This window comes from Bicyclus anynana, chromosome 24 (assembly GCF_947172395.1).
Source record: "Bicyclus anynana chromosome 24, ilBicAnyn1.1, whole genome shotgun sequence".
Lineage (NCBI taxonomy): Eukaryota > Metazoa > Arthropoda > Insecta > Lepidoptera > Nymphalidae > Bicyclus > Bicyclus anynana.
This window is the reverse complement of record NC_069106.1, coordinates 6673296-6689202: the sequence shown is the minus strand read 5'-3', so window position 1 is coordinate 6689202 and position 15907 is coordinate 6673296. Positions and strand designations below refer to the sequence as shown.

General features: G+C 37.7%; 1 protein-coding gene across 2 annotated transcripts in view; it reads left to right on the top strand.

Annotated features, from left to right (window-relative positions):
- LOC112052611 (thyrotropin-releasing hormone receptor) overlaps window positions 1-15907 on the top strand; it is a 119080-nt gene that overhangs the window by 89494 nt on the left and 13679 nt on the right. Inside the window, exon 4 of one of the 2 annotated variants that reach the window (XM_052888937.1) lies at window positions 9314-10818. The exons of the other annotated variant lie outside the window; for it this stretch is intronic. Coding sequence (XP_052744897.1) covers window positions 9314-10397 — 1084 coding nt within the window. The 3' untranslated portion in view covers window positions 10398-10818. Of the gene's footprint in view, window positions 1-9313; window positions 10819-15907 lie in introns of those variants that run through there. 2 annotated transcript variants of the gene reach the window in all.

Below are 15907 nucleotides of genomic sequence, written 5' to 3'. Positions count from 1 at the left end.
ATAATTTTGAAATATTCATTGCAAAGAAGTCAGCGTTAATATATTTGTCGGCTATTCTCAACAGAATATGCCTTCCGAATCACCGGTAGACACAAATAATAAAAGTTCACAACAAAGCCTACTTTAGAAACACTAATTTCTTAGTTTAATAGAATACATTTTGACGGCCTCCGTGGTGCAGTGGTATACGCGGTGGATTTACAAGACGGAGGTCCTGGGTTCGATCCCCGGCTGGGCAGATTGAGATTTTCTTAATTTGTCCAGGTCTGGCTGGTGGGAGGCTTCGGCCGTGGCTAGTTACCACCCTACCGGCAAAGACGTACCGCCAAGCGATTTGGCGTTCCGGTACGATGCCGTGTAGAAACCGGAAGGGGTGTGGATTTTCATCCTCCTCCTAACAAGTTAGCCCGCTTCCATCTTAGACTGCATCATCACTTACCATCAGGTGAGATTGTAGTCAAGGGCTAACTTGTAAAGAATAAAAAAAAAAAAAAAATACAACCATGTCCTGAGATTAAATAATGGCAGACGGTAAAGAGGCGGCCCTTAGTTGAAATGACACGTTACTTGCAGCTTCTTCCATTAGAAGCAACAGACTACCCCGACCTCGAGACTGTGAGCAAAAGCCTTTTAGTCGGCTAATTGTTGTATAAATCATATTAACAAGTACTAGCTTAGGCTCGTGATTCAGTTCTTTATGAATTAGGGTTTGTCGGATTACTTACTTAGGTACAAAATTTAGATTTCAAGGAATTATTTATTTCAAAAACAGTATTTGTTGAATTATTTATTTACTAACATAATTTATATATCTGAAGAAATAAAAAAATAATTTTTGAAATCGGTCCAGGAGTCTTTGAGTAATCGGTGTACATACATAAAAAAAATATACCGACCGAATTGAGAACCTCCTCCTTTTTGAAGTCGGTTAAAAATTCAACTTGCTTTAGAAAAAACATTTTTTGTGAACCAAGTGAAAAGTAATATCGTAATTATGTGCAACTGCTCGATTTAAAGTCAAATTAAAATGTATTTTATTTATTTATATTATTATTAAGTAAAATATAATAAACAAAATAATAAAGTTCTAAAAAGAACTGTTTAAAAATTAAACATTAATCAATATATTAAAAATAAATTATAAAATTTTATTTATGACTAGCACATGCCACACGGATTCACACACGCAGTTCCCGTTCCTGTAGGAATACGGGAATAAAATATACCAAGCACCCGAAAATAATTAGGCTTCCCAACAGTGAATGAATTTTTCAAATCGGTTCTCTAGTTTACTAGTAGTCGAAGCCTATTACTAGCCTTGCTATTGTAGCCTTCTATACAGAATAGACAGACAGACAGACGAAAAATTTACTGATTGCATTTTTGGCATCAGTATCGATCACTAATCTCCCCCTGATAGTTATTTTGAAAATACATTTCAATTAAAAAATTGACCTCTCCACAGATTTATCATAAGTATAGTTAATGTTTTAATGGAAAAACCTAAAAGAGGGTAGGTACAACGTCATTAATTAGTAAATTATTTAATATTCTGCTTTTATCACGGAATTTATAGTCAGATTTAGGTTTTTCTATGTTCTGTGTTGTGTTTTTTATCTGTACTATTACGTTTACTAAAAAATATATATTAACTTTTTTTAAATTATCCGGACTGGTTATCAAAGTTATTTGCCATGGTGACCCTATTGGGCAAACCTTTATCGTAGTTTGAAAGCTGCAATAAACGCGGAACGAAACATCGAATGTCGGCCTCACAAATAAACTACTGTTCCGCAGAATCTCTAATACTTACACTTTATTCGTACAGAGTAGACTTCTTGTAGATCTTATATACTACTACTATCTATACTAATATTATAAAGCTGAAGAGTTTGTTTGTTTGATTGAACGCGCTAATCTCAGGAATTACTGGTCCGATTAGAAAAATTCTTTCAGTGTTAGTTAGCCCATTTATCGAGGAAGGCTAAAGGCTATATATTATCCCCGTTTTCGTACGGGAACGGGAACCACGCGGTTGAAACCGCGCGGCGTCAGCTAGTAATATTATAAACGCGAAAGATTGTATGGATGTATGTTTGTTTCGATGTTTGTTACTTAATATTTAACGCCGCTACTACTGAAGCAATTTGACTAAAAGTCAAAGTCAAAATTCATTTATTTAAGGCTTAGTTAACAAGCACTTTTGAAAGGTCAGGATTATGTCATAATTTAATGTAATGGTGGTAATAATAGTCGAAAATTTAAAACTAAAGTTACTAAAATTTGGAATGGAAATAGATTTTCATCATCATCAGTATCAACCCATATTCGGCTCACTGCTGAGCACGAGTCTCCTCTCAGAATGGGAGGGGTTAGGCCAATAAACCTCCACGCTGGCCCAATGCGGATTGGCAGACTTCACACACGTAGAGAATTAAGAAAATTCTCAGGTTTCCTCACGATGATTTCCTTCACCGTGTGAGACACGTGATATTTATTTTTTTATAATGCACATACCTATCTGAAAAGTTGCAGGTGCATGCCCCAGACCGGATTCGAACTTACGTCCTCCAGAATTGGAGGCAGAGGTCATATCGTCTGGCTATAGTGGCATGGCTATAGTAGTATCGTCGTCATCAACCCATATTCGGCTCACTGCTGAGCTCGAGTCTCCTCTCAGAATGAGAGGGGTTAGGCCAATAGTCCACCACGCTGGCCCAATGCGGATTGGCAGACTTGACACACGCAGAGAATTAAGATAATTCTCTGGTATGCAGGTTTCCTCACGATGTTTTCCTTCACCGTATATATAGTAGTATACGGAAGACAAATCTTAATATAACAATGCGAAAGGTCATTCATCACGAAATCTCGAAAATCGCTTGATGTACAAAGTTGAAATTTGGCAGGGAGGTAGTTTATAGTTAGTAGGTATCCACTAAGAACGGATTTTGCTGGATACAAGAGGTCTAAAGGCGTGCGAAGTCGCGGGCGTCCGCTAGTAACTTTTAATTTTATCTACTCTGTAGAAAAAAGTCACTTGTTACTATCTAATATATTGCTCCGTTATATATTGTTCCGTTCGCTAGTAATAGATGGCGTAGCTCGCAAGGCGTTAGCGAAAATGTCCCACTCGCAGGACGCCTGGCGATCTGCTATATTGGATTTTCAATCGGTGGAATATAAGGTGTTTTAAATTTAAATTGGACTTTTATATACTGCCATGTAGTGCGGGGTCGCCATTCCAGCACCTTGGGACCCCAACGTCCATCGGCTCTTCGAACTATGTGCCCCGCCCATTGCCACTTCAGCTTTGCAACTCGTTGAGCTATGTCGGTGACTTTGGTTCTTCTGCGGATCTCCTCATTTCTGATTCGATCACGCAGAGATACTCCTAACATAGCTCGTTCCATCGCCCGCTCTGTGACTGAACTTTCTTATGAGGCCCATAGTTAGCGACCAAGTCTCGGAACCATATGTCATCACTGGCAACACGCAGTCGACCCCTCACCAGGTGGACTGACGACATCAAGCGAGTCGCAGGTATCCGCTGGATGTAGGTGGCTCAGTATCGTGATGTTTCGAAGTCCCTACAAAAGGCCTATGTCCGGCAGTGGACGTCCATCGGCTGATATTATGATGATGATGATCATGATACTGTACCGGTTTCTTCGAAGTTCGAAAACCCGATGGGTTCCAAGGTGCATTATAAAGCGCAGTGTTGGTCGACTCCCCACCAGGTCGACTGACGATATCAAGGCAGTCGCAGGGATTTCTTGTATGCAGACAGCTCAGGATCGTGATGTTTGGAAGTCCCTACAAAAAGCCTGTGTCCGGCGGACGTCCATCGGCTGATGTGATGATGATGACTGGTTTCACCAACTTGAGATAATGGGGATGATGACTAGGTTTGAATATATTGATTTTTATGTTAAATTTGGGTAAATAAGGGCAAAGTTAACTAATTTATAGATAAAAAGCAAACATTGTCTGAATATTTGCATAATAAATAAGATTATAAAATTTCAAAATCTATTAAAAATATATTATCGTAATTAGATGAAATTTCATAAAGTTTTAGCTTCCTTACATTAAATGTGTCAATTTTTAATACATGAACTATAAACATAAACGCACAAATGACAAAGATATTAGTAATTTTGTTTGAACTCCCATACAAATCTAACGATCATTATGTACCTACGACGTCATTAGTTTGTATTTTGTATGGGGCTTTTTTAAGGCATCCGCGGCAGCGCCGCAAATCAGACCCTTTAAATCCCTGTAGCTCCGAAATTAATGACCGCAAATACCTTGTTACTTTTACAAAATTGGTTTCTGAAAGAACCACAGAAATTTTGTAGTTTTAACGTGTTTAATTAAAACATCACTGGCTTTGCACCGCCTTCAAACTGATCAGAAGGTAGCACATAGGTAGGATGTTATTTTTTGCTTTTTAGTTAAAGTTATTTTTTGAGTTGGAAGTCGGTTGAATTTTTTTTATTATACAAAATTGCTTTACTATTAGCGTACTCTTAGTTTATATACAATTTAAAAACCTGTCATCATCCCTTTTGTCGGTCAGTTTTGCCACTTTCTTACTGTCAAATGCCAAAACAAAACTTCTGAAAAACATTTAAACTCATATCTGAAGGTTTCTTTTTAATATTAAAGGGGTACCAGGTAATAAAAAAAACGGCCCTTAATATTAGAAAGAATTAAAGTTTGTGATGTTTTAGTAGGTAATCGCTGGATTTGCTAAACCGGCATCGTACGGGAATGCTAAATCGCTTGGCAGTACGTCTTTACCCGTAGGGTGCTAACTAGCCACGACCAAAGCCTACCACCATACCATACCTGAGCCATCATCATGATCATTTTCGGCTCACTGTTGAGCACGAGTCTCCTCATTCCTCACAACACGAGAGAGGGGTTAGGCCTTAGTCCCAATGAGGATTGGCAGACTTCACACACCTAGAGAATTAAGAAAATTCTCAGGTATGCAGGTTTCCTCACGATGTTTCTCCTTCACCGTTTAAAACACGTGATATTAGTTTTAATTTTATAAAATGCACATATCTAAATGTTTGAGGCGCATGCGGACCGGATTCGAACCCACACTCTCCGGAATAGGAGGCAGAGGTCTCTCTCTATCCACTGTGCTATCGTACATACCAATAATAAATCGTATCTAACTACATTATAATTTATAAGCAAATTAAAATAAGTTACTACTTACATGGAAACTAATTATTTCGTTTTAAACTGTCACTGAAAAATAAATGCAATTATGTGTAAAGCTCAAATGAACCATTACCACCACATCTATACTAATATAATAAAGCTGAAGAGTTTGTTTGTTTGATTGAACGCGCTAATCTCAGGAACTACTGGTCCGATTTGAAAAATTCTTTCACTGTTAGTTAGCCCATTTATCGAGGAAGGCTATAGACTATATATTATCCCCATATTCTTGCGGGAACGGGAACCACGCGGGTGAAACCGCGCGGCGTCAGCTAGTGACTTTATAAATCAGGACAATCGGGAAAATACTGAACTGGATTTTTCAATTTCTTTTAAAATTTATATCTTACGTTTCACTGTGAAACAATTTTCATGCGCCATTTAAACTTTTAAAGTTCATTTATCTTCGTATTTAAGTTACTATTATAAAGAAATACTTCGTATTAAAATTATTGTATGACTTATCAGTATTATCATCACCTTGTTATTAAGATATAGGTACAGAAATAATGAAAAAATGCCCGATTTATGCTTGTTTAATGTTTTAATTCTATGACAAATTAATCTTTGATGATGCAGTCTAAAGGTAAAGGAGTTAAGCATTCACTTGTAACAGAACATCGAACATTCGCCGTTTTTGTATTTGTATTTTGTATTTTGTACTTCAGGTCACGGTTACCTCCTCCAGAATGGCCTTCTAAGGTCCGAGGTCCGAGTCTCATAGGAGACGCCCTTAGAGAGCCGTTCCGTCCTCTATCTTTCTTTCAGCCTTCGGGTCACATCAGGCGATGCTTCTGCGCTCGCCCAACCCCCCCGGTGACGCCGTAGTGGTTCCGCAGGGAGCTATCGGCTCCTACTCAGACAGAAAAAAAAAAAAATGTATTTGTCGAACTGAACAACGAACCGAGCCAAGCATAGAGCTAAATATTGCTACGAATATCTTGAGAATTCTCGATTGCGAACGCTTAATTCGATCAAGCAAATCTTTTTGACGGCCTCCGTGGCGCTATGGCGTGCGCGGTAGATTTACAAGACTGAGGTCCTGGGTTCGATCCCCGGCTGGGATGGATGATTAAGATATGTGAAGTTTTTAATTTCTTAAAATGCACATAACTGTAAAATTGGAGGTGCATGCCCCCAGGATTCAAACCTACGCCCTCCAAGTCGAAGGCAGAGGTCATACCCGCTGGGCTATCTCGTGACGAGGATTTATTATTCTCTATACAGAGCCAATATAGAGAATAATAAATCCTTTAGTTACCCGTGATAGACATCGAACCCGGGACCTCTCTGTCTCTGCCTGGAATCACAGCACTGCGCCAGAGAGGTTGTAAAAAATTATAAAAAAATGGCCGATTTATGGCTAACTTGATTTTTTAAAGTTTTATATTAAAAGTGCAAACGTTTTATGTGTGTTTATATAACACTTTTACATTAAATATTACGTGTGTAAAAGTGACATCTTTGGCTTAAAAAAAAGAGAAAGAACCCTTTGTAAAGCAAGGTTCGTACATATTTCAATTTATATACAGCTGTTATGTACGGAACGCTTTCGATGTTTTCAGCACATTTATTTATTTTAAGCTTCTTTGCACTTCACTTTCATATATTTATAATTTTATTTTCACTTTTATTACACACTCGCCACACTATTTACTTTATATAAAGCACTTATATATAATTTTGTCACATAAAATATTTCAAATGTATATTTATATTAACTTACGCAACTATGATAAATCTTATTCAGCTACTAAGCAAAATAAACTGGAGGATCACGAAAAAACGTGTAATTAAGCCTTATTATCAATATATAGTCTTTATTTACACTCACGCAGGCGGCGAGACGAGCCGCGAGGCGAAGTTCGGGGCGAGAGTGTAAACAGTGTGCTCGTAGTTCGTCTCGGTCCTTGTCTCGTCTCGTGGCGCTCGCGTTCAGAGTGGTTGGTATTAGGCATACGCTAAGACCAATTATTGTATAGGACCTGCCTCACTAGACTTTACTTTTCTGTCAAAGTATATGATCAACGCTCAAATGCGATTATAAAAACTGTCTCTATAGAATCGATGTTAAATAGTTGTAATCGTGTTCGTTGATTAAAGAGCTCCGTAAAAATACCTTTTTGTTTAATTGAATTGTGTAAAAAACGGGCAAAAACTTCTAGTTTAGTATAAGATGTATACCAAATCTAAGCTCGTTTTCCTCAGAAAATGACAGACAATTTTGTTCGTGACTATGAGTGCGATACAGGTCCTTCTATAATTGGTCTGAGGGCATACGAGACAATGTACAACGAGTGAGAACGCGAGTGTAACTGAGCTACAAAGGACAGAGGAGGAGGATGGATTTAAAAAATCATAATACGATTATTTAATGAAAGTCTATCAAGTCTAACAATTCCCACAAAAAATGTTACCAATAAACCTCCAAGTGGCAGAGACCTTCAGTGAAGTCCCGGACTTGTGACCGTTGTATGTAGGGTTAAAGACGTCTTTTAAATTAGTTAACACTCCCCTTCTTCACTCAAGTCATTCTCCCCGCCTATACCAAAATAATCCATGAAGGATTATCCAACAAAAGGTGTGGACTGATCGAACGTCACGACAAGAGTGTACTAGTCGCTCGCCAGCATTCGGCCTCCCGCTACTCCCCACCTAACTCATAAAACATTTCGTACTATCTCTGCTCGTGTGGTCACGATCTAATGACCTCGTCCCGATACGCGCTTGTCGAATCATTCCCCAATAATGGTAAAGGGGCTGGGCTCATCACCGAGAGGACGTGGTTCGATCCCCGCCTGTTTGAGCACTGTCGTACCTACTCCTAACCCAGTATTTTCCGATTAGTGGGAATATTGATCATATTTAAAAGATATAGCAAATATAAAAAAAAAATGCGTAGGCTGTTCTTTCTAAAGACTTGCGTTTCAATAGAAGACGCCAGTTCATTCTTCTCCTAAAGACTAGTAGCATAGATATATTGTAGTATTTAAAAAAAAAAATTCGGTATAATATAGAGTTTGCAGTTTATTTTAAGCTCTTTTTCTATTATTTTATTACCATTTGTTTTTACTTCCAATTTTGCTAATATATCTTGTAAATACACAACAAACTTACAAGCATTCTTACAAAGCACAGAGGTATTGGCAAATAATTTAACTAATATAAATATTTGTAAAACCGTCATATCTTTTCCAAACTAAATACTTGCATTTACGAGTACAGTTATATTAGGAACATTTACTAAAATAATGTTTATTAACTATCATAAACATGATTTTAAAATATAACATTGCATGTTTTCCAGCACAGTATGGTGAAAAGCATTCTTAGAACACGCGATTTTGCAACCCTGTTGATTCAATCTAGAAAAAATAATTGATAAAATTTTCGGGTGGATATTTTGTTATAATAAAATTAGTACAATTAATTCCAAATGTAATTCAAATTATTTGCCAAAACCTAATAGACAGAGAGCCAGCGACAGCCAGACCTTCGTCGTTTTATAAAGCTGATAGTGTTTGTCAGGTCATGCTCACACTATAGGTAAGTATGGTAGCCTTTAATGGAGTTTGGATCATGACAGGTTTCACGGATCAAGATCCTCAACCATCTCTAAGTATAAAGCGTTTGTGCATTTTCATCAGCATAATATGAGAAATTACAACCCCAGTCGCCAGTCAATTAGCGTTATCCCTTCGAAGAACACCATTTAAGATAAAAATATAAGGATCTCTAGCGAAGGGTTGCCATGAAGCTCTCAGGCGAATGGGGATATAATTTCTCATATTATGCAGAGGAAAACATAAAAAAATTACACTTTATACTTAGATGATTGAGGATCTGGATCCTTGAAACCTGCTACAACCACCACGGTCCAAACTTCATAATTGGCTACCATACTTACCCATGGTGTGAGCATGACCTGACAAATTTTCAGCTTTTATAAAATGACGAAGGTCTAGGGTTCACGGGCTCTTAGACTATAATCACTGTTAGATTAGATAATTGCGATGTTTATATTCACATAATATATAGAGAATTATCATTTACTTTCTCTTCTTTTCAGCCCTATCCTGGCGATAGTGGAACTGCACACAGTCAGCAGATCAGACGGCACCTTCTACCAGTGTCTCACCCAAGCAGTCACCTTGTGGCAAACCACATTCTTCGTGATGATCATCATTTTCCTTTACCTCCTACCTTTAGTTATCCTCATTGTATTATACACTGTAATAGCTAAGAATCTGATAACCGCTGCATCTAAAGTAGTCCTAAATAAGACTGTAGATCCTTATAACGCTAGAGCGAGGAAGCAAGTTATTTTGATGCTTGGTACTGTAGTTCTATGCTTTTTCCTATGCCTCATGCCGTATAGAGTGTTAGTTCTCTGGATTATAATTTCACCTTCTGAATTATCTGAAAACGTAAGTCCAGAAAAATGGTACAACCTGCTCTACTTTTCTAGAATTATGCTGTATATAAACTCGGCTATAAATCCTATTTTGTATAATTTGATGTCGTCCAAATTTCGTATTGGTTTTTGTAAAGTGTGCATCTGTTATAATAGATCATCTGAAACACAGAATAGACGAGTGCATAGAACGGTTACAAATGGTTCGACAACCAGTAGCAGTTTATCGCGAACGACGAATAGCTTGAAGAAGCTCTTCACACATAGAAGCAGTTTGGATAAAAGCGATACAGAATACGACAATAAAGACGTCAAAGATGATGGAACGACGAAGAATCGCCTCCTGAACAGAATGTTTCCTAATAAAAGGTTTATACGACAACAATCAGCTCCGGTCTGCGCGAACCCGAAAACGAAAGTAATAAACAGAATGAGAAGCGAAGGCAGCATGCTCGAAGTGTCAGATGTTTTGGACAAAAACAAAGAGTGTAGAAGTGACACGGCGAAGTTTATCGGACATTCCAATATAACTAAAAATAGATTAGATATTGAGCTAGAATCTAATCGCGACCACGGATCGCTGAGGCGCAGTGTTTTAATAAATAGCGCAAAGGCGAAAAGCTTGGAGGTTGACCCTAATAAAAAGTTTGTTTCTTACCAAAAGATTAAAGTAGATTGCGTTGTTGGCTTCCAAAAGTCTAAGAGTGTAGATTATGATTTTCCAGAGAGTTTTGTGTGATGGATATAGTTTGTATAGAAGAATTTATTGTGAGAAAGTTGCCTCGTAAAACTGTCGCGATTCACCGACTCTGTAGTCATATTTGGGAGTTCTTGAATAAGATATGTTAGCTTTTTTGTCATTCCTCGGTTTGTGTGGCAGTTTGTAAAGTATTTTCAAAAAAACGAATTGTCTGTTTTGTTGTATCTTGAAAGTTTAAAAACATGTTTACCGTAAATAGTTTTTTATTTACTATATTTCGTATAAAAATGGACACTGTTATAAATTTTGAATCAGAAAATATGGACTATAAAACCAATACAATTGTTTTATGAGTAAAATGAATTTAAAATGTTTATTCTTAGATATTGTCATGATTGTAATAAAGCCTGACGCCTCGAGCCTAATTTAATATACAGACTATATAAAAAGTTATTTAAAAGTGCATCTTTTATTTGACAACCACAATACAATGTTAACCCAAATTCATATAAAATTAAAACTTGAATATTTTCATATTAATTTATTATGAAACACAGTTTCCAACCCAGATCAAACTCAGTTTGGATCGTGCCGCGTTGCAAGAACCAGCTCATGACTAAGGGTTCCAAACTCGTTGAGCATACTCCGACGTTGTATAACGTGAGTTTTAGCCGTGTTTCATAATAAATTAATATGAATAACACTTACGATAGTTTAAGTCAACCATTGACGATCAATTATTCTCACGTTTCTGCAGCGCAAACGGCAGCGAAGACGTTTCATAAGTCGAGCCGTCATGCACGCAGCGACCAATACACGATCAGTTATAGTCGTGGGTGCTGCAGAAACGTGAGAATAATTGATCGTCAATGGCGTGCATTAAATTCTAAAATGAAATATTTTCTTTTCAAAAGTTGAAATGAAGTAGTATAATCTAGTCCTGCCTAGTCTAGTAGGTATATACCTACTAGATTTGCAAATCTAGAAAATACTAAATCGATTTCAAACACTCTTTTATTATTATAATCCTACATATATTTCGAATAGGTTTAAAGCCATAATCATGATCCAGTAGTTCCAACACCAACAAAACCAATGGAAGACAACATTGCTACTTGGCAGTAGAAATACATGGCGATTGGAAAAAATATTTGGCACATAGAACAATAACTCTACGATTACTCAACACAGATAGGAGATGGGTTCGATCCCCGTCTATTAATGTCACACACATTCTTAACAGAATCTTACATATAATCGGCTGAACGGGTTGAATTACTTGTTAGAATTGCAAAATTCTTTTAGTGTTAGATAGTCTTACTTTTAGTGATAACGTACTGTTACACATGCTCTAAAATAGCATGCTAAAAACGTGCTATTGAGTATGCTCCATACGAGCATGCTTATCATCAGTTTACATTCTCTAGCAATAAGCATGCTATTTTTAAGTATGCTCCTGAATAAGCATGCTCAAAACAAATATTCCAATTACACATGCTAATTTGTATCTATCTCTCTCTGTCTGTCTGTCTATAGTATCGTGTTAGACAGGGAGAGATGAAGGTAAAGAGAATACAGAATAGCAATGCTGATCAACTAGCTTACTCAAAAAGCAAACCTGTTCAGAGGCGCTAAAAGCACCCCTTCGACCCGGGCAGCAAGTAGCATGCTCATAAATCGCACGACTGTTGATTCTTGAGCAAGCTCTAAATAAGCATGCTCATTATTATCTGTTGCTATACACATGCTAATAAGTAGCAACTGCTCAATAGTAGCATGCTTCCGTGCTTGAAATGAGCATGTGTAACAGTAGCTTTAGGTTATCATAGGTACAGAATTCACGTCACATCACGCTACGAGCAATAAAAACCATTATAATATAATATGATAGATATATCTAATAGATAATAATCTAGTCTTTTGGGAACTTCCGTTGACAATCATCAAATCATGTGTGACAGAATGGTTCCCTCTAAGAGTTAAAAACAAATATTATCAAATTATTACGTTGAAAGGTTGAGGAAGTCACGGGCGTCTACTAGTGGTATAATAAAATCAACAATCATTCAATATTCGATTAACTCCAAAGCAACGGTGTCTCAAATTATAACTCTGGTAAGTTCCACGACCTTGCCTGTTCAACAAATTTCGTATAATTTCAATTCATTTAAGACAGCCATAACAAACTTTTGATTTATGGACAATATGATTAAACTTACCAATTAATATTCGACTTTCCGAAGTTCATTTCAAAGTTAGAGTCGTATTTAATGTCTTTCGATGATTCTAAGGGATTTACATAAAACAGTTACGTATTCTACAGGTATTCTAAGTGATCTGAATGAATAAACAGTTATAGTGACTAATTTATTTATTAGTTTTTTTTTGTTTTTAACAAGTTACACGGAGGCCGTCAAAATTTACTTTATTTATTTATATAACTTAAAACAGATAGGTACTCTACAGGTATTCTAAGTGATCTGAATAAATTAACCTTTTTAACGGCTAATTTCATTACATAGATAAAGCTTTATAATTCCAGCACAGATTTTAGTTCTAGTAGTCTCTGAGCTCAATCGCGGACGGACGGACGTCGGACAAGACGAAACTTTTAAGGTTTCTTGTTGACTTTTGACGTAAGTATATGACAAATATGACGTAGGTATATGGCAAATAGTCTTGTTTAAAAAAAAAAGATTTAAAGATGGCAGTAGTTCTTTCCCACATAGCAAGAAACCCTTCTATCAATAAAACATTACGAAAAAGTATAAGCCAAAGCCTGAATTTTGCAGTAGGTAGGTATGTCTTCATAAGGTTTTTCTTTAGCGAGATTCATCTCAAGCCGTGATATAAAAGCGGGCACTTAAAATCACATTATGCTAATAATGGTGTTAAAGCGTGTTTTTTAAATCCTTTGATGTCGAGCTCTTGTGTAGTATAACATTTTATATTTACTTCATAAATGTAAACTTGACGACCTGCTTAGTGCATTTTAAATATTAGTAGCTTAAATCTTTATAACAACGCAACGGAATAAGATGCGGTTTTATAATAGATAGAGTGATTGAAGAGGAAGGTTTTTATGTATAACTAGCGGACGCCCGCGACTTCGTCCGCGTGAAAGTCGATGTAAACTTTCAACTACCCCTAGCCTACCTCTACCCTACCCCTACCCTACCCTATCCCTACCCTACCACTACTCTACCCCTACACTACCCCTACTCTACTCTACCCCTACCCTAGAAACCCCCAATAAACATAAGAGTAAACAAATATAATTAGAGAGCTCCGAAATGCTAAGCTATCGGGAGTTACACGTGTTATTGTGAATTAACCATAAAAGATAGACATGTATATGCTGTTGTGTTTTTTTATATAATTTTAAGGAGAACATTTCCGTCATACATGATTTCTATGTAGCCTTAACCATTAAGGATGTACACGCGACGGAAGCTTAAAAAATGGAGTAACTTCTCCCGTTTTCTCAACATTTCTCTTCACTGCTCTGCTCTTATTGATTGTAGCGTAATGAAAAGTATATTATAACCTGCCCAGGAATATGTAGAATAATTGTACCAAGTTTCGTTAAGATCCGTCGAGTAGTTTTTGTTTCTATAAAGAACATACAGACAGACAGACAAAAATTTTATTGATTGCATTTTTGGCATCAGTATCGATTACTAATCACCCCCTGACAGTTATTTTGAAAATATATTTCATGTACAGAATTGACCTCTCTACAGATTCATTATAAGTATAGATAACATCCATGGTTCCGCGGGATTTGTGAAAAGCTGAAATCCACGCGGACGAAGTCATATTTAAATGCGAAAGGTCATTCATCAAGAAAACTTGAAACCGCTTAACGTCTTCTTCTTCTTATAGTGCCATCTCCTATCGGAGGTCAACAATCATAAGGCTAATTTAACTTTGTTCACTGCTGCCCGAAAGAGTGATCTGGTATTCATATTAAACCATTGGCGTAAGTTCTTGAGCCAAGATGTACGTCTACGACCAGGCCTTCGTTTCCCCTTTATCTGTCCCTGGATAATAAGCTGGAGCAGGTGATATTTATATGACCCAGGTATTCGAGCTTCCTCTTTTGGACTTTTTGCTTGACGTACAAAGATGAAATTTAGCAGGGACGTAGGTTACAACTAGTAAATGTCCGCTGAGAAAGGATTTTTTTTTATATTCTATACAAGTTAGCCATTGACTACAATCTCACCTAATGGTAAGTGATGATGCAATCTATGATGAAAGCGGGCTAATATTATGGTTACTACACGGCAACGTACCGGAACGCTAAATCGCTTGGCGGTACGTCTTTGCCGGTAGGGTGGTAATTAGCCACGGCCGAAGCCTCCCACCAGCCAGACCTGAACAAATTAAGAAAATCTCAATCTGTCCAGCCGGGGATCGAACCCAGGTCCTCCGTTTTGTAAATCCACCGCGCATACCACTACGCCACGGAGGCCGTCAAAAGGATTTTGCGAGAGGGCCGGATTAAGGAAGCCTAAGGGTAGACGAAGTCACGAGCGTCCGCTAGTTATTTATATCTATATATTTAAACAAACTAATACATTGTCAACATCACATGGGCCCCATTATCCTAATGTTTCCAGGCCCTTCGATACATTAAAGATGGCCCGGTATAAAACGATGGCTAATGGAATAATTCTGATATTAAATGGATTTCGTGCGAGACCTAGTAATCTCGCACGATCTTAAATGCTTACGATTATGGATTAAGGCCGGAATGGTCAGATCTTCTTCATTTTATAGAAGCTCCAGTTTTGTCAGCATATACTCATATCATAGAAAAGTACGTAGACATGTATGGACTTTGGACTTTTAGTTTTTCATAAACTTACTAGCAGGATTTTAACGACCTCTGTGGCGCAGTTATTATATCTCCTGGAGACTCATGAGAGGTCGTGGGTTCGATTCCCAACTCAGGTCAGTAGGTATCATTTATCATCAATTTTCTCGTGGGGAAGCGAGCCCCGCGCGCACGACTTCATACCCGTGCAGTCCTATGCTCTGCTCCGCGCGCACGACTTCACACCCGTGCAGTCCTTTCCCCCGTCGCCCGCATATCATGGGAGTCACATCAACGAACTTGCCAAGCTATAAATCGTTTCAGTGGAATGTCTGTCTGTTACCTTTAACGTATCGACGAAGGTCTGACTATTACAGACTCTTAGACCATTCTACAATAATTTGAATAGCGCTTTATTCAAATTGCAATAAACAGTGAAACAACAATACGGCTGACACAAACCGTGGCACAAATAATGGAGAACGAGCAATATACGTGTGATTGCTGCTGGCATTGTGATGTAGAGTGCCTACCTATTGTACTGCGGACTTTAGGGCTCCCACACACGGGCCACCGGCCACTAATGGCCGCTTTTCATTCTTTTTTATAATATTTTAACTAGTGCTTGCTGGTGGGAGGCTTCGGCCGTGGCTAGTTACCACCCTACCGCCAAAGACGTACTGCCAAGCGATTTAGCGTTCCGGTACGATGTCGTGTAGAAACCGAA